At 42.1% G+C, this 25,703-nt stretch overlaps 3 protein-coding genes across 4 annotated transcripts in view; all 3 read right to left on the bottom strand.

Moving 5' to 3' along the window:
- The window catches only part of LOC108416826 (NACHT, LRR and PYD domains-containing protein 12-like), a 578,836-nt gene that overhangs the window by 300,388 nt on the left and 252,745 nt on the right, over positions 1-25,703 (bottom strand).
- The window catches only part of LOC108416244 (NLR family CARD domain-containing protein 3-like), a 30,707-nt gene that overhangs the window by 2,107 nt on the left and 2,897 nt on the right, over positions 1-25,703 (bottom strand). Inside the window, exon 2 of the mRNA XM_037532194.1 lies at positions 4,331-4,923. Coding sequence (XP_037388091.1) covers positions 4,331-4,893 — 563 coding nt within the window. The 5' untranslated portion in view covers positions 4,894-4,923. The remainder of the gene's footprint in view (positions 1-4,330; positions 4,924-25,703) is intronic.
- LOC108414856 (NLR family CARD domain-containing protein 3-like) overlaps positions 1-25,703 on the bottom strand; it is a 146,022-nt gene that overhangs the window by 117,433 nt on the left and 2,886 nt on the right. The window lies entirely within an intron of this gene.

Here is a 25,703-nt window from a genome sequence, read left to right as displayed (position 1 = left end):
TATGTCTTGCATCATGACCCCATGACCCAGACTTAACATTACACTGAGAGTAATTAACACCTCAATAACTTCTTCTCTCATTCATGAATGAGGATTACCAGCCTGTTTATAATCTGCATAATCTGTAGTACAACAGCTGTTATCCTTCAACAACGTGCCGATAGCAGAATATTTCAGAATATCGGCCCATAAAAAAAACACCACCTGAACTAGTCAGGCAGGACATTTCCAGGTAAGAAGCTGATGGGAATGAACTTTACTGTAATGTTCTCAAACATGTTTGATCACACATGCAGATCTTCAGGAAACGATGCACCTAAAGCCACTCAGTTTATTAATAATATCTGAAACATCTGAACATGACAAACTGCAGTTGTCTGAGTAGAAAAAGAGGAAGGTGCCTCACACGAGGCTTTCAGAGCACATTCATATAGAACTCAATATCTAGAGTTTTACAGTGGCTTTCAACACGACTCAATGAGATAAAGTATAGATTAACTACTGTTCTCACACAGTCATGTGTAAAAGTTTAGGTCCCCTTTCAGTGTTAAGAAATGTTTATATGAAACTAAAACTGTGCCTGATATTAAACTTTCCTCAAAGTTTTAATGGAAAAAGCTCTTAAAGCTGCTGATCAGATCTATCTGAGGACTGTCTGGACGGTGTTGAGGATGTGACTCAGAAGGCAGAGATAGTGCAGCTTTTATTGTCTTTATTATGTTTTACTGTTATGGATCCCTGAATATCAGAATGATCAGTACTCACAGCTCTACATATGCAGGTTGTGTTCCTCACTACGTTGCTGTGCTCATGGCTCACTAAAATGTGGTGACAGCTTAAAAAAGTGTTTTATTTACTTTAATGCAGTGAATTAAATCTCACAGAACGCTGGCAAGGACAGCTGGACGAACCAGATAAGCAGAAAGATGGACAGAGATGAACTTCTGGTTCTGCTGGTTGGGTTAGCTTTTGCTCTCTGGTTAACTTTTGCCTGATAAGTTGCTCAGACTGGAAGAGACATGGGAAGTGGGGAACGCAGAGATTAGTTAAAGCTATGTGGGCAGACACAAAAACAACAGCCTTGTGACCGGTGAAGGTAAATTTTCATCCAGGATTACAACCACTCATTTTACACTCAAAAGGGGAGAGAGTAGACATGTGCTGGTCGTCTATTGGTCATTGTAAAGTTATTAACAGGGCACACTCTGGAGGTGTAAGGTGTGGACCCACAAGACCAAGATTAACATCATTCATAAGAATTGTAGTTTGGAGACTGAGGTAGATGAAGCTGCCCTGGAGAACCACGCAGAACATCCTGACCCAGTAATAATTAACAGAAACTTTGTGGCCGTTTCATTGGGAGGAGACCAAAGTGAGTCATTGCTGCCATCTGGTGGAGCTGAGAGGAATCACCCTTCTGCCATTGAAGGGTAGATATTAACTTTAAACATATAACATCCATTATTAGTGATGTTGGCTGTATAAAAGTTTGTCTTAAAGCTCAAACAGTAAAGTTGGGAGTATATAAAATATACAACTGCATGAAAATCTAAAAAAGCACTGTTAAATAATTTAAGATGTTCAGTTTAGTTTCATGAGTAAACAGTGTGTATAACAGTCACCAGGCAAAACATCAGGCTTTTAAGCCGCAATTCTTGGGTTTATTTTTGATTTGTTTACTACTGATGATCATGAGTCTGGAACGCTTGCTTCACGCCTTCATTGATGTGTCTGACAGATTCATATTAGCTTAGTTAATTAGCCTTTAATAAACATCAGTCATAAACCATAAAAAGGGAGCTGTGCTGTGTCTGATAAAGTTCTTACACTATCACCTCAACACTCATCAGTAATACACCTGTAAGGTAATACACCTGTAAGGTATGCTAATGTTAAGGACGCATACAGCTGCTCCCCCCTTCCCCCTCTGGGTAGGTCAGACCACAACTTGGTTCACCTCAGCTCCTGTTATGTGCCGCTGGTGAAGAGTCAGCCTGTGACCAAGCGGATAGTGAGTAGATGGTCTGTGGAGACTTACGAGGCACTGCAGAATTGCTTTGAGGCTACTGATTGGTCTGCACTCTGTGAGCTGCACGGAGAGGACATCGACGGGCTCACAGAGTGCATCATGGACTACATTAACTTCTGTGTGGACTCCACTGTCCCAAACAAGACTGTTAAATGTTACCCAAACAACAAGCCGTGGGTAACAAAGGACATTAAGGCTCTCCTCAACAAGAAGAAGAGGGCCTTCAGAGCTGGAGATAGGGAGGAGGTGAGAACGATCCAGAGGGAACTGAGGACAGCTATTAAGTGGAAACTCCAGCAGAACAACATGACGGAGGTCTGGAATGGGATGAGGACCATCACCAGCTTCAGGTCCAACAACAACAGAGGAGTAGAGGTCGGTGTGGACAGGGCCAACAAGCTAAATCTGTTCTTTAACAGATTTGACATGGCAGGCTCTGTCCCCCCCCGCCTGACTCCACTGCTGCCAGTCCTCAGCAGACCATACCACTCATCCCCCCTCCCCCTCCTGATAGCCTGCCCCCCTCGTGTGACAGCCCATCTCACACCTCCATCCCTCCCCCACCCACCTCCTCTACAGTGTGTCTCACTGCTGACCAGGTGAGAAGACAACTGAAGAGACTCCACACAAACATGGCTGCAGGCCCTGATGGGGTTCCACCCAGGGTGCTTAAAGCCTGTGCTACCCAACTTTGTGGAGTACTTCAACGAGTCTTCAACTTGAGCTTGAGTCTCCAGAGGGTCCCCATGATGTGGAAGACATCTTGCATTGTTCCTGTCCCAAAGACGCCACGACCCAGTGACGCCAAGGACTACAGGCCAGTGGCACTGACGTCTCATGTCATGAAGACCATGGAGAGGCTCGTCTTGGATCAGCTCCGACCCATAGTCCAGCCTTTTCTAGATCCCCTCCAGTTTGCCTATCAGCCCCGCCTGGGAGTTGAAGACGCCATCATCTACCTGCTCAACAGAGTTTATGCTCACCTGGATAAGCCAGCCAGCTCTGTGAGGGTCATGTTTTTTGACTTCTCCAGCGCATTTAACACCGTCTGGCCCGCTCTTCTGGGCGATAAGCTCACAGTGACGCAGGTAGATGCCCCCCTTGTGTCCTGGATTGTTGACTATCTGACCGGCAGACCACAGTATGTACGCCTGCAGCACTGTGTGTCGGACAGAGTAGTCAGCAACACTGGAGACCCACAAGGTACTGTCCTCTCTCCCTTCCTCTTCACCCTCTACACCACGGACTTCAGCTACTGCACAGAGACTTGCCACCTTCAGAAGTTTTCTGATGACTCTGCAATAGTTGGATGTATCAGCAAGGGTGAAGAGGATGAGTACAGGGCGACGATGAAGGACTTTGTCGCATGGTGCGAGCGGAACCACCTGCAGCTCAATGTGACAAAGACAAAGGAACTGGTGGTGGACCTGAGGAGGGACAAGGCATCGGTGACCCTTGTGTCCATCAGCGGGGTCAGTGTGGACACTGTGGATGATTACAAATATCTGGGTGTGTATATTGACAATAAACTGGACTGGGCTAAGAACACTGACGCCCTCTACAGGAAGGGCCAAAGTCGTCTCTATTTTCTGAGGCGCCTGAGGTCCTTCAACATCTGCCGGACTATGCTCAGGATCTTCTATGAGACTGTGGTGGCGAGTGCTATCCTCTATGCTGTTGCATGCTGGGGAAGCAGGCTGAGGGTGGCAGATGCCAACAGACTCAACAAATTGATCTGCAAGGCCGGTGATGTTGTGGGTGTGGAGCTGGACTCGCTGACGGCAGTGTCGGAGAGGAGGATGCTGTCTAAACTGCGGGCCATTATAAACAATGGCTCCCACCCACTCTACGACACGGTGATGAGACACAAGAGCTCATTCAGCTCAAGACTCACTCTACCAAAATGCACCACAGAGCGCCACAGGAAGTCATTCTTACCTGTGGCCATCAAACTCTATAACTCCTCCCTCAGTGTGTGATTCACAAAACTCAATACCAAACTGTTCATATGTGCAATAACAACAATTGTGTGTGCAAAAACTCAAGAGGGACACTAACTTAATTTAAATAATTTAAATAATTGTAATTGCTCTATACCTGATGTTTCATATTACTATCAAAATCACTGCCACCTGACTATATTCCTGAGTACTTAAATCTGGTGTACATACTGTAAATTCTCTATATTATCTTAAATTATTAGTAAAGTGTTTATTTTTACATAAATGGCTGCAACTGTAACAACTGCAATTTCCCACTGGGATCAATAAAGGAATCTGAATCTGAATCTGAATAACTCACTTTGGGCTCACAGACACACAGCTGGGTTCTCCTCCTCGTCCTCTCCTAAATCCAGAACGTTTCCCCATGGACCGGTCAATCTTCTTAGACACACAGCTGGGATGTCTTCCTCCTCTGCTGAATCCCAGAGGTTCCCCCATGGACCGGTCACTCTTCATAGACACACATCTGAGTTGTCTTCCTCCTCTCCTGAATCCCAGAGGTTCCCCCATGGACCAATCACTCTTCATAGACACACAGCTGGGTTCTCTTCCTCCTCTGCTGAATCCCAGAGGTTCCCCCATGGACCAGTCACTCTTCATAGACATGCAGCTGGGTTCTCCTCCTCCTCTGCTGAATCCCAGAGGTTTCCCCATAGACCAGTTACTCTTCATAGACACGCAGCTGGGTTCTCCTCCTCTGCTGAATCCCAGAGGTTCCCCCATAGACCGGTCACTCTTCATAGACACGCAGCTGGATTGTCTTCCTCCTCTGTTGAATCCAGGAGGCTCCCCCATAGACCGGTCACTCTTCAAAGACACGCAGCTGGGTACTCTGTTGCTGAATTCAGGAGGTTCCATCATGGACCTTATGAGCAGGATGTGAAAGTCAACCTACAATCAAAACAGATTTTGTTTACCTGGTTAGTTCATGTATTGATATTAAATGTGATTCATCACGTCATGTATCCCTTGGACTCCATCCCCCAGACTCCTCCTGGAAGTCACATGTCTCCTGCCATCTCTGACCTGCCTGCAAGCTCCAATCACCAGTCTCACTCTCCTAATGTCCTAATACTAATGTGGTGTTTTGCTATTAGCTTTAGCTTTTAAGCCCAGACTTAGCACAGGATCTGTGTGAAGCATTGTTTAGTCTTAGGACAGACTGAGCGTTTCCATTGTTTCTATGTCTGATCGTTTATGACCCGTTTGCCTGTTTACCGTTTACTCCTTCTGCTATTTCCCTGTGGATTATCTGCCTGTGAGATCTCTGCGCTCTGACCTTGTGGACTGTTTTCTGGACATTACTGGCCATTTACTACATTTTCAGAGTTGCCCACAGTTAATGAATCATTACAGTTTGAGAAATTATTTATTTTAGGACTTTAAGCTGATCATTTTGTCAAATAGACAATATTTTACCTCTGTCCGAAAATCTAACCGTGGTCATTTCTCAGTGGCATGATCTGAATATTAGAGACAGGCCTTCAGTCTGACCTATAAACTCAAGTGACCGACTTCCTGAAGTCGCCTACTCAGCCCTTTGAGTTTTTCCCTGCACCTTCAGAAGATGCGCTGTGAGCCCTCTGGTTGTGTTCCAGTCAAATATGTATGACTTACTGAGTTTCTCACTGATTTATGATTTATATGCTATGGGCTACTAACTGTCTCAGGTGGTCACAGTGGTGCTACTAACTGTCTCAGGTGGTCACACTGGTGCAAATAACTGTCCTAGGTGGTCACACTGGTGCTACTAACTATCTCAGGTGGTCACACTGGTGCTACTAACTGTCTCAGGTGGTCACACTGGTGCTACTAACTGTCCCAGGTGGTCACACTGGTGCTACTAACTGTCTCAGGTGGTCACACTGGTGCTACTAACTGTCCCAGGTGGTCACACTGGTGCTACTAACTGTCCCAGGTGGTCACACTGGTGCTACTATCTCAGGTGGTTACACTGGTGCTACTAACTGTCTCAGTTGGTCACACTGGTGCTACTAACTGTCTCAGTTGGTCACACTGGTGCTACTAACTATCTCAGGTGCTCACACTGGTGCTACTAACTGTCTCAGGAGGTCACAGTGGTGCTAATAACTGTCTCAGGTGGTCACAGTGGTGCTACTAACTGTCTCAGGTGGTCACACTGGTGCTACTAACAGTCTCAGGTGGTCACACTGGTGCTACTGTCTCAGGTGGTCACAGTAGTGCTAATAACTGTCTCAGGTGGTCACACTGGTGCTACTAACTGTCCCAGGTGGTCACACTGGTGCTACTAACTGTCTCAGGTGGTCACACTGGTGCTACTAACTGTCCCAGGTGGTCACACTGGTGCTACTAACTGTCCCAGGTGGTCACACTGGTGCTACTATCTCAGGTGGTCACACTGGTGCTACTAACGGTCTCAGTTGGTCACACTGGTGCTACTAACTGTCTCAGTTGGTCACACTGGTGCTACTAACTATCTCAGGTGCTCACAGTGGTGCTAATAACTGTCTCAGGTGCTCACACTGGTGCTACTAACTGTCTCAGGAGGTCACAGTGGTGCTACTAACTGTCTCAGGTGGTCACAGTGGTGCTACTAACTGTCTCAGGTGGTCACACTGGTGCTACTAACTGTCTCAGGTGGTCACAGTAGTGCTAATAACTGTCTCAGGTGGTCACACTGGTGCTACTAACTGTCTCAGGTGGTCACAGTGGTGCCAATAATGTCTCAGGTGGTCACACTGGTGCTACTGTCTCAGGTGGTCACACTGGTGCTACTAACTGTCTCAGGTGGTCACAGTGGTGCCAATAATGTCTCAGGTGGTCACACCAGCATATGATTATTCTTTGGTACAGGTTTTCTGCTGCATGCTGATGAACAGCTGCCATCATGCGCTTATCCTACTTAGAATTAATGATCTGTTCACACTAACGATGATTAGTTAATGATCTATTAATTAAAATTACTATATTGTTAGTCTCAATAATACTAATGATTATTATTGGTTGTAGTGTATTATTATATTACTGGATTTTATTACATTATTGACCAGATTATTCTGTTACGCTTCTGGGGGGATTTTATCCCACCCTGGATAGAAATACATGTCAAGTGTGTTTATACATTTGAAATGTATGAAATGGCCAAAAAACCCATTTCTGCTTAAAGAGCTTCAGACACTCTGGGATTAAACTGTCTGTGAAACGCAGCTCTCACTTATAAAAATACGCCCGTCTCTTTTCCAAATTCCAGAAAACTGGGTTCTACTATTCCCTGATCTTTAAATCATGACCAGATCTTTTCCTCTAACGCTTCCACGCCTCTGCAGGCCTCTTCCTCCCCCTGCTGGCTGAACAGCTGTACCTGAACACTCATTCATAACCTGTTTATTTTACTGAAGCTCCGCTTACAGTCATCACTATAGAAGCTCAGACCCAACTACACACCTACAAACACTCAGAGACCTGAACCTAGAAACACACATTTGGCTGAAACTTCACTAAACGCTGGTTTTCAGGGGGATCTGAGTAGATTTATTACAACAATAATAAATAATAAAATAACTCTGTACCTAGAACCCCGAATAAACTGCACTTCAGGACAACTAGAACATAGAATAAACTGCACTTCAGGACAACAAGAACCCCGAATAAACTGCACTTCAGGACAACTAGAACATAGAATAAACTGCACTTCAGGACAACTAGAACCCCGAATAACCTGCATTTCAAAACGACTAGAACCCCGAATAACCTGCATTTCAGGACAACTAGAACCACAAATAAACTGCATTTCAGGACAACTAGAACCCCGAATAACCTGCATTTCAGGACAACTAGAACCCCGAATAACCTGCATTTCAGGACAACTAGAACCCAGAATAAACTGCATTTCAGGACAACTAGAACCCAGAATAAACTGCATTTCAGAAGAACTAGAACCCAGAATAAACAGCATTTCAGGACAACTAGAACCCCGAATAAACTGCACTTCAGGACAACTAGAACCCCGAATAAACTGCACTTCAGGACAACTAGAACATAGAATAAACTGCACTTCAGGACAACTAGAACATAGAATAAACTGCACTTCAGGACAACTACAACCCCGAATAAACTGCACTTCAGGACAACTAGAACCCCGAATAAACTGCACTTCAGGACAACTAGAACCCCGAATAAACTGCACTTCAGGACAATTAGAACATAGAATAAACTGAATTTCAGGACAACTAGAACCCCGAATAAACTGCATTTCAGGACTACTAGAAGCCCGAATAACCTGCATTTCAGGACAACTAGAACCCAGAATAAACTGCATTTCAGGACAACTAGAACCCAGAATAAACTGCATTTCAGAAGAACTAGAACCCAGAATAAACAGCATTTCAGAACATCTAGAACCCAGAATAAACTGAATTTCAGGACAAGTAGAACCCAGAATAAACTGCACTTCAGTACAACTAGAACCCCGAATGAACTGCATTTCAGGACAACTAGAACCCTGAATAACCTGCATTTCAGGACAACTAGAACCCAGAATAAACTGCATTTCAGGACAACTAGAACCCCAAATAACCTGCATTTCAGGACAACTAGAACCCAGAATAAACTGCACTTCAGGACAACTAGAACCCCGAATAAAATGCATTTCAGGACAACTAGAACCCAGAATAAACTGCATTTCAGGACAACTAGAACCCCGAATAAACTGCACTTCAGGACAACTAGAACATAGAATAAACTGCACTTCAGGACAACTAGAACCCAGAATAAACTGCATTTAGCTACAATAAACTGCATTTCAGGACAACTAGAACCCCAAATAAACTGCACTTCAGGACAACTAGAACATAGAATAAACTGCACTTCAGGACAACTAGAACCCCGAATAAACTGCACTTCAGGACAACTAGAACATAGAATAAACTGCACTTCAGGACAACTAGAACCCAGAATAAACAGCATTTCAGGACAACTAGAACCCAGAATAAACTGAATTTCAGGACAACTAGAACACAGAATAAACTGCACTTCAGGACAACTAGAACCCCGAATAACCTGCATTTCAGGACAACTAGAACCCCGAATAACCTGCATTTCAGGACAACTAGAACCCCGAATAAACTGCATTTCAGGACAACTAGAACCCCGAATAAACTGCAATTCAGGACAACTAGAACCCAGAATAAACAGCATTTCAGAAGAACTAGAACCCAGAATAAACAGCATTTCAGGACAACTAGAACCCCGAATAAACTGCACTTCAGGACAACTAGAACCCCGAATAAACTGCACTTCAGGACAACTAGAACATAGAATAAACTGCACTTCAGGACAACTACAACCCCGAATAAACTGCACTTCAGGACAACTAGAACACAGAATAAACTGCACTTCAGGACAACTAGAACCCCGAATAAACTGCACTTCAGGACAACTAGAACATAGAATAAACTGCACTTCAGGGCAACTAGAACCCAGAATAAACAGCATTTCAGGACAACTAGAACCCCGAATAAACTGCACTTCAGGACAACTAGAACCCAGCATAAACTGCATTTCAGGACAACTAGAACCCAGAATAAACTGCATTTCAGGACAACTAGAACCCAGAATAAACTGCACATCAGGACAACTAGAACCCTGAACAAACTGCATTTAGCTAGAATAAAGTGCATTTCAGGACAACTAGAACCCAGAATAAACTGCATTTCAGGACAACTAGAATCCAGAATAAACTGCACATCAGGACAACTAGAACCCCGAATAAACTGCATTTCAGGACAACTAGAACCCAGAATAAACTGCATTTCAGGACAACTAGAACCCTGAACAAACTGCATTTAGCTAGAATAAACTGCATTTCAGGACAACTAGAACCCAGAATAAACTGCATTTCAGGACAACTAGAATCCCGAATAAACTGCATTTCAGGACAACTAGAACCCAGAATAAACTGCACTTCAGGACAACTAGAATCCCGAATAAACGGCATTTCAGGACAACCAGAACCCAGAATAAACTGCATTTCAGGACAACTAGAACCCAGAATAAACTGCACTTCAGGACAACTAGAACCCTGAACAAACTGCATTTAGCAACAATAAACTGCATTTCAGGACAACTAGAACCCAGAATAAACTGCACTTCAGAACAACTAGAACCCAGAATAAACTGCATTTCAGGACAACTAGAACCCCGAATAACCTGCATTTCAGGACAACTAGAACCCAGCATAAACTGCATTTCAGGACAACTAGAACCCCGAATAAACTGCACTTCAGAACAACTAGAACATAGAATAAACTGCACTTCAGGACAACTACAACCCCGAGTAAACTGCACTTCAGGACAACTAGAACACAGAATAAACTGCACTTCAGGACAACTAGAACCCCGAATAAACTGCACTTCAGGACAACTAGAACATAGAATAAACTGCACTTCAGGGCAACTAGAACCCAGAATAAACAGCATTTCAGGACAACTAGAACCCCGAATAAACTGCACTTCAGGACAACTAGAACCCAGCATAAACTGCATTTCAGGACAACTAGAACCCAGAATAAACTGCATTTCAGGACAACTAGAACCCAGAATAAACTGCACATCAGGACAACTAGAACCCTGAACAAACTGCATTTAGCTAGAATAAAGTGCATTTCAGGACAACTAGAACCCAGAATAAACTGCATTTCAGGACAACTAGAATCCAGAATAAACTGCACATCAGGACAACTAGAACCCCGAATAAACTGCATTTCAGGACAACTAGAACCCAGAATAAACTGCATTTCAGGACAACTAGAACCCTGAACAAACTGCATTTAGCTAGAATAAACTGCATTTCAGGACAACTAGAACCCAGAATAAACTGCATTTCAGGACAACTAGAATCCCGAATAAACTGCATTTCAGGACAACTAGAATCCCGAATAAACTGCATTTCAGGACAACTAGAACCCAGAATAAACTGCACTTCAGGACAACTAGAATCCCGAATAAACGGCATTTCAGGACAACCAGAACCCAGAATAAACTGCATTTCAGGACAACTAGAACCCAGAATAAACTGCACTTCAGGACAACTAGAACCCTGAATAAACTGCATTTAGCAACAATAAACTGCATTTCAGGACAACTAGAACCCAGAATAAACTGCACTTCAGGACAACTAGAACCCAAAATAAACTGCATTTCAGGACAACTAGAACCCCGAATAACCTGCATTTCAGGACAACTAGAACCCAGCATAAACTGCATTTCAGGACAACTAGAACCCCGAATAAACTGCACTTCAGGACAACTAGAACATAGAATAAACTGCACTTCAGGACAACTAGAACCCAGAATAAACTGCACTTCAGGACAACTAGAACCCAGAATAAACTGCACTTCAGGACAACTAGAACCCAGAATAAACTGCACTTCAGGACAACTAGAACATAGAATAAACTGCACTTCAGGGCAACTAGAACCCAGAATAAACAGCATTTCAGGACAACTAGAACCCCGAATAAACTGCACTTCAGGACAACTAGAACCCAGCATAAACTGCATTTCAGGACAACTAGAACCCAGAATAAACTGCATTTCAGGACAACTAGAACCCAGAATAAACTGCACATCAGGACAACTAGAACCCAGAAAAAACTGCATTTAGCTAGAATAAAGTGCATTTCAGGACAACTAGAACCCAGAATAAACTGCATTTCAGGACAACTAGAATCCAGAATAAACTGCACATCAGGACAACTAGAACCCCGAATAAACTGCATTTCAGGACAACTAGAACCCAGAATAAACTGCATTTCAGGACAACTAGAACCCTGAAAAAACTGCATTTAGCTAGAATAAACTGCATTTCAGGACAACTAGAACCCAGAATAAACTGCATTTCAGGACAACTAGAATCCCGAATAAACTGCATTTCAGGACAACTAGAATCCCGAATAAACTGCATTTCAGGACAACTAGAACCCAGAATAAACTGCACTTCAGGACAACTAGAATCCCGAATAAACGGCATTTCAGGACAACCAGAACCCAGAATAAACTGCATTTCAGGACAACTAGAACCCAGAATAAACTGCACTTCAGGACAACTAGAACCCTGAATAAACTGCATTTAGCAACAATAAACTGCATTTCAGGACAACTAGAACCCAGAATAAACTGCACTTCAGGACAACTAGAACCCAGAATAAACTGCATTTCAGGACAACTAGAACCCAGAATAAACTGCATTTCAGGACAACTAGAACCCAGAATAAACTGCACTTCAGGACAACTAGAACCCTGAACAAACTGCATTTAGCAACAATAAACTGCATTTCAGGACAACTAGAACCCAGAATAAACTGCACTTCAGAACAACTAGAACCCAGAATAAACTGCATTTCAGGACAACTAGAACCCCGAATAACCTGCATTTCAGGACAACTAGAACCCAGCATAAACTGCATTTCAGGACAACTAGAACCCCGAATAAACTGCACTTCAGAACAACTAGAACATAGAATAAACTGCACTTCAGGACAACTACAACCCCGAGTAAACTGCACTTCAGGACAACTAGAACACAGAATAAACTGCACTTCAGGACAACTAGAACCCCGAATAAACTGCACTTCAGGACAACTAGAACATAGAATAAACTGCACTTCAGGGCAACTAGAACCCAGAATAAACAGCATTTCAGGACAACTAGAACCCCGAATAAACTGCACTTCAGGACAACTAGAACCCAGCATAAACTGCATTTCAGGACAACTAGAACCCAGAATAAACTGCATTTCAGGACAACTAGAACCCAGAATAAACTGCACATCAGGACAACTAGAACCCTGAACAAACTGCATTTAGCTAGAATAAAGTGCATTTCAGGACAACTAGAACCCAGAATAAACTGCATTTCAGGACAACTAGAATCCAGAATAAACTGCACATCAGGACAACTAGAACCCCGAATAAACTGCATTTCAGGACAACTAGAACCCAGAATAAACTGCATTTCAGGACAACTAGAACCCTGAACAAACTGCATTTAGCTAGAATAAACTGCATTTCAGGACAACTAGAACCCAGAATAAACTGCATTTCAGGACAACTAGAATCCCGAATAAACTGCATTTCAGGACAACTAGAATCCCGAATAAACTGCATTTCAGGACAACTAGAACCCAGAATAAACTGCACTTCAGGACAACTAGAATCCCGAATAAACGGCATTTCAGGACAACTAGAACCCAGAATAAACTGCATTTCAGGACAACTAGAACCCAGAATAAACTGCACTTCAGGACAACTAGAACCCTGAATAAACTGCATTTAGCAACAATAAACTGCATTTCAGGACAACTAGAACCCAGAATAAACTGCACTTCAGGACAACTAGAACCCAAAATAAACTGCATTTCAGGACAACTAGAACCCCGAATAACCTGCATTTCAGGACAACTAGAACACAGAATAAACTGCACTTCAGGACAACTAGAACCCCGAATAAACTGCACTTCAGGACAACTAGAACATAGAATAAACTGCACTTCAGGACAACTACAACCCCGAATAAACTGCACTTCAGGACAACTAGAACACAGAATAAACTGCACTTCAGGACAACTAGAACCCCGAATAAACTGCACTTCAGGACAACTAGAACATAGAATAAACTGCACTTCAGGACAACTAGAACCCAGAATAAACAGCATTTCAGGACAACTAGAACCCCGAATAAACTGCACTTCAGGACAACTAGAACCCAGCATAAACTGCATTTCAGGACAACTAGAACCCAGAATAAACTGCATTTCAGGACAACTAGAACCCAGAATAAACTGCACATCAGGACAACTAGAACCCTGAACAAACTGCATTTAGCTAGAATAAAGTGCATTTCAGGACAACTAGAACCCAGAATAAACTGCATTTCAGGACAACTAGAATCCAGAATAAACTGCACATCAGGACAACTAGAACCCCGAATAAACTGCATTTCAGGACAACTAGAACCCAGAATAAACTGCATTTCAGGACAACTAGAACCCTGAACAAACTGCATTTAGCTAGAATAAACTGCATTTCAGGACAACTAGAACCCAGAATAAACTGCATTTCAGGACAACTAGAATCCCGAATAAACTGCATTTCAGGACAACTAGAATCCCGAATAAACTGCATTTCAGGACAACTAGAACCCAGAATAAACTGCACTTCAGGACAACTAGAATCCCGAATAAACGGCATTTCAGGACAACCAGAACCCAGAATAAACTGCATTTCAGGACAACTAGAACCCAGAATAAACTGCACTTCAGGACAACTAGAACCCTGAATAAACTGCATTTAGCAACAATAAACTGCATTTCAGGACAACTAGAACCCAGAATAAACTGCACTTCAGGACAACTAGAACCCAGAATAAACTGCATTTCAGGACAACTAGAACCCCGAATAACCTGCATTTCAGGACAACTAGAACCCAGCATAAACTGCATTTCAGGACAACTAGAACCCCGAATAAACTGCACTTCAGGACAACTAGAACCCCGAATAAACTGCACTTCAGGACAACTAGAACCCAGAATAAACTGCATTTCAGGACAACTAGAACCCAGAATAAACTGCATTTCAGGACAACTAGAACCCTGAACAAACTGCATTTAGCTAGAATAAACTGCATTTCAGGACAACTAGAACCCAGAATAAACTGCATTTCAGGACAACTAGAATCCCGAAAAAACTGCATTTCAGGACAACTAGAACCCAGAATAAACTGCACTTCAGGACAACTAGAACCCAGAATAAACTGCATTTCAGAAGAACTAGAACCCAGAATAAACTGAATTTCAGGACAAGTAGAACCCAGAATAAACTGAATTTCAGGACAACTAGAACCCAGAATGAACTGCATTTCAGGACAACTAAAACCCAGAATAAACTGCATTTCAGGACAACTAGAACCCCAAATAAACTGCATTTCAGAACAACTAGAACCCAGAATAAACTGCATTTCAGGACAACTAGAACCCCGAATAAACTGCATTTCAGGACAACTAGAACCCCGAATAAACTGCATTTCAGGACAACTAGAACCCCGAATAAACTGCACTTCAGGACAACTAGAACCCCGAATAAACTGCACTTCAGGACAACTAGAACCCAGAATAAACAGCATTTCAGGACAACTAGAACCCAGAATAAACTGAATTTCAGGACAACTAGAACCCAGAATAAACTGCACTTCAGGACAACTAGAACCTAGAATAAACTGCATTTCAGGACAACTAGAACCCCGAATAACCTGCATTTCAGAACAACTAGAACCCAGCATAAACTGCATTTCAGGACAACTAGAACCCAGAATAAACTGCATTTCAGGACAACTAGAACCCAGAATAAACTGCACTTCAGGACAACTAGAACCCCGAATAAACTGCATTTCAGGACAACTAGAACCTAGAATAAACTGCATTTCAGGACAACTAGAACCCTGAACAAACTGCATTTAGCTAGAATAAACTGCATTTCAGGACAACTAGAACCCAGAACAAACTGCATTTCAGGACAACTAGAACCCAGAATAAACTGCATTTCAGGACAACTAGAACCGCGAATAAACTGCACTTCAGGACAACTAGAACCCTGAATAAACTGCATTTAGCAACAATAAACTGCATTTCAGGACAACTAGAACCCAGAATAAACTGCATTTCAGGACAACTAGAACCCCGAATAAACTGCACTTCAGGACAACTAGAACATAGAATAAACTGCACTTCAGGACAACTACAACCCCGAATAAACGGCATTTCAGGACAACCAGAACCCAGAATAAACTGCATTTCAGGACAACTAGAACCCAGAATAAACTGCACTTCAGGACAACTAGAACCCTGAATAAACTGCATTTAGCAACAATAAACTGCATTTCAGAACAACTAGAACCCAGCATAAACTGCATTTCAGGACAACTAGAACCCCGAATAAACTGCACTTCAGGACAACTAGAACATAGAATAAACTGCACTTCAGGACAACTACAACCCCGAATAAACTGCACTTCAGGACAACTAGAACACAGAATAAACTGCACTTCAGGACAACTAGAACCCAGAATAAACTGCACTTCAGGACAACTAGAATCCCGAATAAACGGCATTTCAGGACAACCAGAACCCAGAATAAACTGCATTTCAGGACAACTAGAACCCAGAATAAACTGCACTTCAGGACAACTAGAACCCTGAATAAACTGCATTTAGCAACAATAAACTGCACTTCAGGACAACTAGAACCCAGAATAAACTGCACTTCAGGACAACTAGAACCCAGAATAAACTGCATTTCAGGACAACTAGAACCCCGAATAAACTGCATTTCAGGACAACTAGAACCCCGAATAACCTGCATTTCAGAACAACTAGAACCCAGCATAAACTGCATTTCAGGACAACTAGAACCCCGAATAAACTGCACTTCAGGACAACTAGAACATAGAATAAACTGCACTTCAGGACAACTACAACCCCGAATAAACTGCACTTCAGGACAACTAGAACACAGAATAAACTGCACTTCAGGACAACTAGAACCCCGAATAAACTGCACTTCAGGACAACTAGAACATAGAATAAACTGCACTTCAGGGCAACTAGAACCCAGAATAAACAGCATTTCAGGACAACTAGAACCCCGAATAAACTGCACTTCAGGACAACTAGAACCCAGCATAAACTGCATTTCAGGACAACTAGAACCCAGAATAAACTGCATTTCAGGACAACTAGAACCCAGAATATACTGCACATCAGGACAACTAGAACCCTGAACAAACTGCATTTAGCTAGAATAAAGTGCATTTCAGGACAACTAGAACCCAGAATAAACTGCATTTCAGGACAACTAGAATCCAGAATAAACTGCACATCAGGACAACTAGAACCCCGAATAAACTGCACTTCAGGACAACTAGAACCCAGAATAAACTGCATTTCAGGACAACTAGAACCCTGAACAAACTGCATTTAGCTAGAATAAACTGCATTTCAGGACAACTAGAACCCAGAATAAACTGCATTTCAGGACAACTAGAATCCCGAATAAACTGCATTTCAGGACAACTAGAATCCCGAATAAACTGCATTTCAGGACAACTAGAACCCAGAATAAACTGCACTTCAGGACAACTAGAATCCCGAATAAACGGCATTTCAGGACAACCAGAACCCAGAATAAACTGCATTTCAGGAGAACTAGAACCCAGAATAAATTGCACTTCAGGACAACTAGAACCCTGAATAAACTGCATTTAGCAACAATAAACTGCACTTCAGGACAACTAGAACCCAGAATAAACTGCACTTCAGGACAACTAGAACCCAGAATAAACTGCATTTCAGGACAACTAGAACCCCGAATAACCTGCATTTCAGGACAACTAGAACCCAGCATAAACTGCATTTCAGGACAACTAGAACCCCGAATAAACTGCACTTCAGGACAACTAGAACATAGAATAAACTGCACTTCAGGACAACTACAACCCCGAATAAACTGCACTTCAGGACAACTAGAACACAGAATAAACTGCACTTCAGGACAACTAGAACCCCGAATAAACTGCACTTCAGGACAACTAGAACATAGAATAAACTGCACTTCAGGGCAACTAGAACCCAGAATAAACAGCATTTCAGGACAACTAGAACCCCGAATAAACTGCACTTCAGGACAACTAGAACCCAGCATAAACTGCATTTCAGGACAACTAGAACCCAGAATAAACTGCATTTCAGGACAACTAGAACCCAGAATAAACTGCACATCAGGACAACTAGAACCCTGAACAAACTGCATTTAGCTAGAATAAAGTGCATTTCAGGACAACTAGAACCCAGAATAAACTGCATTTCAGGACAACTAGAATCCAGAATAAACTGCACATCAGGACAACTAGAACCCCGAATAAACTGCATTTCAGGACAACTAGAACCCAGAATAAACTGCATTTCAGGACAACTAGAACCCAGAATAAACTGCACATCAGGACAACTAGAACCCTGAACAAACTGCATTTAGCTAGAATAAAGTGCATTTCAGGACAACTAGAACCCAGAATAAACTGCATTTCAGGACAACTAGAATCCAGAATAAACTGCACATCAGGACAACTAGAACCCCGAATAAACTGCATTTCAGGACAACTAGAACCCAGAATAAACTGCATTTCAGGACAACTAGAACCCAGAATAAACTGCATTTCAGGACAACTAGAACCCAGAATAAACTGCACATCAGGACAACTAGAACCCTGAACAAACTGCATTTAGCTAGAATAAAGTGCATTTCAGGACAACTAGAACCCAGAATAAACTGCATTTCAGGACAACTAGAATCCAGAATAAACTGCACATCAGGACAACTAGAACCCCGAATAAACTGCATTTCAGGACAACTAGAACCCAGAATAAACTGCATTTCAGGACAACTAGAACCCTGAACAAACTGCATTTAGCTAGAATAAACTGCATTTCAGGACAACTAGAACCCAGAATAAACTGCATTTCAGGACAACTAGAATCCCGAATAAACTGCATTTCAGGACAACTAGAATCCCGAATAAACTGCATTTCAGGACAACTAGAACCCAGAATAAACTGCACTTCAGGACAACTAGAATCCCGAATAAACGGCATTTCAGGACAACCAGAACCCAGAATAAACTGCATTTCAGGACAACTAGAACCCAGAATAAACTGCACTTCAGGACAACTAGAACCCTGAATAAACTGCATTTAGCAACAATAAACTGCATTTCAGGACAACTAGAACCCAGAATAAACTGCACTTCAGGACAACTAGAACCCAGAATAAACTGCATTTCAGGACAACTAGAACCCCGAATAACCTGCATTTCAGGACAACTAGAACCCAGCATAAACTGCACTTCAGGACAACTAGAACCCCGAATAAACTGCACTTCAGGACAACTAGAACCCCGAATAAACTGCATTTCAGGACAACTAGAACCCAGAATAAACTGCATTTCAGGACAACTAGAACCCAGAATAAACTGCATTTCAGGACAACTAGAACCCTGAACAAACTGCATTTAGCTAGAATAAACTGCATTTCAGTACAACTAGAACCCAGAATAAACTGCATTTCAGGACAACTAGAATCCCGAAAAAACTGCATTTCAGGACAACTAGAACCCAGAATAAACTGCACTTCAGGACAACTAGAATCCCGAATAAACGGCATTTCAGGACAACCAGAACCCAGAATAAACTGCATTTCAGGACAACTAGAACCCAGAATAAACTGCACTTCAGGACAACTAGAACCCTGAATAAACTGCATTTAGCTACAATAAACTGCATTTCAGGACAACTAGAATCCCGAATAAACGGCATTTCAGGACAACCAGAACCCAGAATAAACTGCATTTCAGGACAACTAGAACCCCGAATAAACTGCACTTCAGGACAACTAGAACCCCGAATAAACTGCACTTCAGGACAACTAGAATCCCGAATAACCTGCATTTCAGGACAACTAGAACCCCGAATAACCTGCATTTCAGGACAACTAGAACCCAGAATAAACTGCATTTCTGGACAACTAGAACCCAGAATAAACTGCATTTCAGGACAACTAGAACCCAGAATAAACTGCATTTCAGGACAACTAGAACCCAGAATAAACTGCATTTCAGAAGAACTAGAACCCAGAATAAACAGCATTTCAGGACAACTAGAACCCAGAATAAACTGAATTTCAGGACAAGTAGAACCCAGAATAAACTGCACTTCAGTACAACTAGAACCCCGAATGAACTGCATTTCAGGACAACTAGAACCCAGAATAAACTGCATTTCAGGACAACTAGAACCCCAAATAACCTGCATTTCAGAACAACTAGAACCCAGAATAAACTGCATTTCAGGACAACTAGAACCCCGAATAAACTGCATTTCAGGACAACTAGAACCCCGAATAAACTGCACTTCAGGACAACTAGAACCCCGAATAAACTGCACTTCAGGACAACTAGAACATAGAATAAACTGCACTTCAGGACAACTAGAACCCAGAATAAACAGCATTTCAGGACAACTAGAACCCAGAATAAACTGAATTTCAGGACAACTAGAACCCAGAATAAACTGCACTTCAGGACAACTAGAACCCAGAATAAACTGCATTTCAGGACAACTAGAACCCCGAATAACCTGCATTTCAGAACAACTAGAACCCAGCATAAACTGCATTTCAGGACAACTAGAACCCAGAATAAACTGCATTTCAGGACAACTAGAACCCAGAATAAACTGCACTTCAGGACAACTAGAACCCCGAATAAACTGCATTTCAGGACAACTAGAACCCAGAATAAACTGCATTTCAGGACAACTAGAACCTAGAATAAACTGCATTTCAGGACAACTAGAACCCTGAACAAACTGCATTTAGCTAGAATAAACTGCATTTCAGGACAACTAGAACCCAGAACAAACTGCATTTCAGGACAACTAGAACCCAGAATAAACTGCACTTCAGGACAACTAGAACCCAGAATAAACTGCATTTCAGGACAACTAGAACCGCGAATAAACTGCATTTCAGGACAACTAGAACCCCGAATAAACTGCATTTCAGGACAACTAGAACCCCGAATAAACTGCATTTCAGGACAACTAGAACCCCGAATAAACTGCATTTCAGGACAACTAGAACCCAGAATAAACTGCATTTCAGGACAACTAGAACCCTGAACAAACTGCATTTAGCTAGAATAAACTGCATTTCAGGACAACTAGAACCCAGAATAAACTGCATTTCAGGACAACTAGAATCCCGAATAAACTGCATTTCAGGACAACTAGAATCCCGAATAAACTGCATTTCAGGACAACTAGAACCCAGAATAAACTGCACTTCAGGACAACTAGAATCCCGAATAAACGGCATTTCAGGACAACCAGAACCCAGAATAAACTGCATTTCAGGACAACTAGAACCCAGAATAAACTGCACTTCAGGACAACTAGAACCCTGAATAAACTGCATTTAGCAACAATAAACTGCATTTCAGGACAACTAGAACCCAGAATAAACTGCACTTCAGGACAACTAGAACCCAGAATAAACTGCATTTCAGGACAACTAGAACCCCGAATAAACTGCATTTCAGGACAACTAGAACCCAGAATAAACTGCATTTCAGGACAACTAGAACCCCGAATAAACTGCACTTCAGGACAACTAGAACATAGAATAAACTGCACTTCAGGACAACTACAACCCCGAATAAACTGCACTTCAGGACAACTAGAACACAGAATAAACTGCACTTCAGGACAACTAGAACCCCGAATAAACTGCACTTCAGGACAACTAGAACATAGAATAAACTGCACTTCAGGGCAACTAGAACCCAGAATAAACAGCATTTCAGGACAACTAGAACCCCGAATAAACTGCACTTCAGGACAACTAGAACCCAGAATAAACTGCATTTCAGGACAACTAGAACCCAGAATAAACTGCATTTCAGGACAACTAGAACCCAGAATAAACTGCACATCAGGACAACTAGAACCCTGAACAAACTGCATTTAGCTAGAATAAAGTGCATTTCAGGACAACTAGAACCCAGAATAAACTGCATTTCAGGACAACTAGAATCCAGAATAAACTGCACATCAGGACAACTAGAACCCCGAATAAACTGCATTTCAGGACAACTAGAACCCAGAATAAACTGCATTTCAGGACAACTAGAACCCTGAACAAACTGCATTTAGCTAGAATAAACTGCATTTCAGGACAACTAGAACCCAGAATAAACTGCATTTCAGGACAACTAGAATCCCGAATAAACTGCATTTCAGGACAACTAGAATCCCGAATAAACTGCATTTCAGGACAACTAGAACCCAGAATAAACTGCACTTCAGGACAACTAGAATCCCGAATAAACGGCATTTCAGGACAACCAGAACCCAGAATAAACTGCATTTCAGGACAACTAGAACCCAGAATAAACTGCACTTCAGGACAACTAGAACCCTGAATAAACTGCATTTAGCAACAATAAACTGCATTTCAGGACAACTAGAACCCAGAATAAACTGCACTTCAGGACAACTAGAACCCAGAATAAACTGCATTTCAGGACAACTAGAACCCCGAATAACCTGCATTTCAGGACAACTAGAACCCCGAATAAACTGCACTTCAGGACAACTAGAACCCCGAATAAACTGCACTTCAGGACAACTAGAACCCCGAATAAACTGCATTTCAGGACAACTAGAACCCAGAATAAACTGCATTTCAGGACAACTAGAACCCAGAATAAACTGCATTTCAGGACAACTAGAACCCTGAACAAACTGCATTTAGCTAGAAAAAACTGCATTTCAGGACAACTAGAACCCAGAATAAACTGCATTTCAGGACAACTAGAACCCCGAATAAACTGCACTTCAGGACAACTAGAACCCAGAATAAACTGCACTTCAGGACAACTAGAATCCCGAATAAACGGCATTTCAGGACAACCAGAACCCAGAATAAACTGCATTTCAGGACAACTAGAACCCAGAATAAACTGCACTTCAGGACAACTAGAACCCTGAATAAACTGCATTTAGCTACAATAAACTGCATTTCAGGACAACTAGAATCCCGAATAAACGGCATTTCAGGACAACCAGAACCCAGAATAAACTGCATTTCAGGACAACTAGAACCCCGAATAAACTGCACTTCAGGACAACTAGAACCCCGAATAAACTGCACTTCAGGACAACTAGAATCCCGAATAACCTGCATTTCAGGACAACTAGAACCCCGAATAACCTGCATTTCAGGACAACTAGAACCCAGAATAAACTGCATTTCAGGACAACTAGAACCCAGAATAAACTGCATTTCAGGACAACCAGAACCCAGAATAAACTGCATTTCAGAAGAACTAGAACCCAGAATAAACAGCATTTCAGGACAACTAGAACCCAGAATAAACTGAATTTCAGGACAAGTAGAACCCAGAATAAACTGCACTTCAGTACAACTAGAACCCCGAATGAACTGCATTTCAGGACAACTAGAACCCAGAATAAACTGCATTTCAGGACAACTAGAACCCCAAATAACCTGCATTTCAGAACAACTAGAACCCAGAATAAACTGCACTTCAGGACAACTAGAACCCCGAATAAACTGCATTTCAGGACAACTAGAACCCAGCATAAACTGCATTTCAGGACAACTAGAACCCAGAATAAACTGCATTTCAGGACAACTAGAACCCAGAATAAACTGCACTTCAGGACAACTAGAACCCCGAATAAACTGCATTTCAGGACAACTAGAACCCCGAATAAACTGCATTTCAGGACAACTAGAACCCAGAATAAACTGCATTTCAGGACAACTAGAACCCAGAATAAACTGCATTTCAGAAGAACTAGAACCCAGAATAAACAGCATTTCAGGACAACTAGAACCCCGAATAAACTGCACTTCAGGACAACTAGAATCCCGAATAACCTGCATTTCAGGACAACTAGAACCCCGAATAACCTGCATTTCAGGACAACTAGAACCCAGAATAAACTGCATTTCAGGACAACTAGAACCCAGAATAAACTGCATTTCAGGACAACTAGAACCCAGAATAAACTGCATTTCAGAAGAACTAGAACCCAGAATAAACAGCATTTCAGGACAACTAGAACCCAGAATAAACTGAATTTCAGGACAAGTAGAACCCAGAATAAACTGCACTTCAGTACAACTAGAACCCCGAATGAACTGCATTTCAGGACAACTAGAACCCAGAATAAACTGCATTTCAGGACAACTAGAACCCCAAATAACCTGCATTTCAGAACAACTAGAACCCAGAATAAACTGCATTTCAGGACAACTAGAACCCCGAATAAACTGCATTTCAGGACAACTAGAACCCCGAATAAACTGCATTTCAGGACAACTAGAACCCCGAATAAACTGCACTTCAGGACAACTAGAACATAGAATAAACTGCACTTCAGGACAACTAGAACCCAGAATAAACAGCATTTCAGGACAACTAGAACCCAGAATAAACTGAATTTCAGGACAACTAGAACCCAGAATAAACTGCACTTCAGGACAACTAGAACCCAGAATAAACTGCATTTCAGGACAACTAGAACCCCGAATAACCTGCATTTCAGAACAACTAGAACCCAGAATAAACTGCATTTCAGGACAACTAGAACCCAGAATAAACTGCATTTCAGGACAACTAGAACCCAGAATAAACTGCACTTCAGGACAACTAGAACCCCGAATAAACTGCATTTCAGGACAACTAGAACCCAGAATAAACTGCATTTCAGGACAACTAGAACCTAGAATAAACTGCATTTCAGGACAACTAGAACCCTGAACAAACTGCATTTAGCTAGAATAAACTGCATTTCAGGACAACTAGAACCCAGAACAAACTGCATTTCAGGACAACTAGAACCCAGAATAAACTGCACTTCAGGACAACTAGAACCCCGAATAAACTGCATTTCAGGACAACTAGAACCCCGAATAAACTGCATTTCAGGACAACTAGAACCCCGAATAAACTGCATTTCAGGACAACTAGAACCCAGAATAAACTGCATTTCAGGACAACTAGAACCCTGAACAAACTGCATTTAGCTAGAATAAACTGCATTTCAGGACAACTAGAACCCAGAATAAACTGCATTTCAGGACAACTAGAATCCCGAATAAACTGCATTTCAGGACAACTAGAATCCCGAATAAACTGCATTTCAGGACAACTAGAACCCAGAATAAACTGCACTTCAGGACAACTAGAATCCCGAATAAACGGCATTTCAGGACAACCAGAACCCAGAATAAACTGCATTTCAGGACAACTAGAACCCCGAATAACCTGCATTTCAGGACAACTAGAACCCTGAATAAACTGCATTTAGCAACAATAAACTGCATTTCAGGACAACTAGAACCCAGAATAAACTGCACTTCAGGACAACTAGAACCCAGAATAAACTGCATTTCAGGACAACTAGAACCCCGAATAACCTGCATTTCAGGACAACTAGAACCCAGCATAAACTGCATTTCAGGACAACTAGAACCCCGAATAAACTGCACTTCAGGACAACTAGAACATAGAATAAACTGCACTTCAGGACAACTACAACCCCGAATAAACTGCACTTCAGGACAACTAGAACACAGAATAAACTGCACTTCAGGACAACTAGAACCCCGAATAAACTGCACTTCAGGACAACTAGAACATAGAATAAACTGCACTTCAGGGCAACTAGAACCCAGAATAAACAGCATTTCAGGACAACTAGAACCCCGAATAAACTGCACTTCAGGACAACTAGAACCCAGCATAAACTGCATTTCAGGACAACTAGAACCCAGAATAAACTGCATTTCAGGACAACTAGAACCCAGAATAAACTGCACATCAGGACAACTAGAACCCTGAACAAACTGCATTTAGCTAGAATAAAGTGCATTTCAGGACAACTAGAACCCAGAATAAACTGCATTTCAGGACAACTAGAATCCAGAATAAACTGCACATCAGGACAACTAGAACCCCGAATAAACTGCATTTCAGGACAACTAGAACCCAGAAT

The sequence above is a fragment of the Pygocentrus nattereri genome, chromosome 2, assembly GCF_015220715.1.
Source record: "Pygocentrus nattereri isolate fPygNat1 chromosome 2, fPygNat1.pri, whole genome shotgun sequence".
Classification (NCBI taxonomy): Eukaryota; Metazoa; Chordata; class Actinopteri; order Characiformes; family Serrasalmidae; genus Pygocentrus; species Pygocentrus nattereri.
Note: the sequence above shows the minus strand (reverse complement) of the source record. Positions and strands in the feature narration are given on the sequence as shown.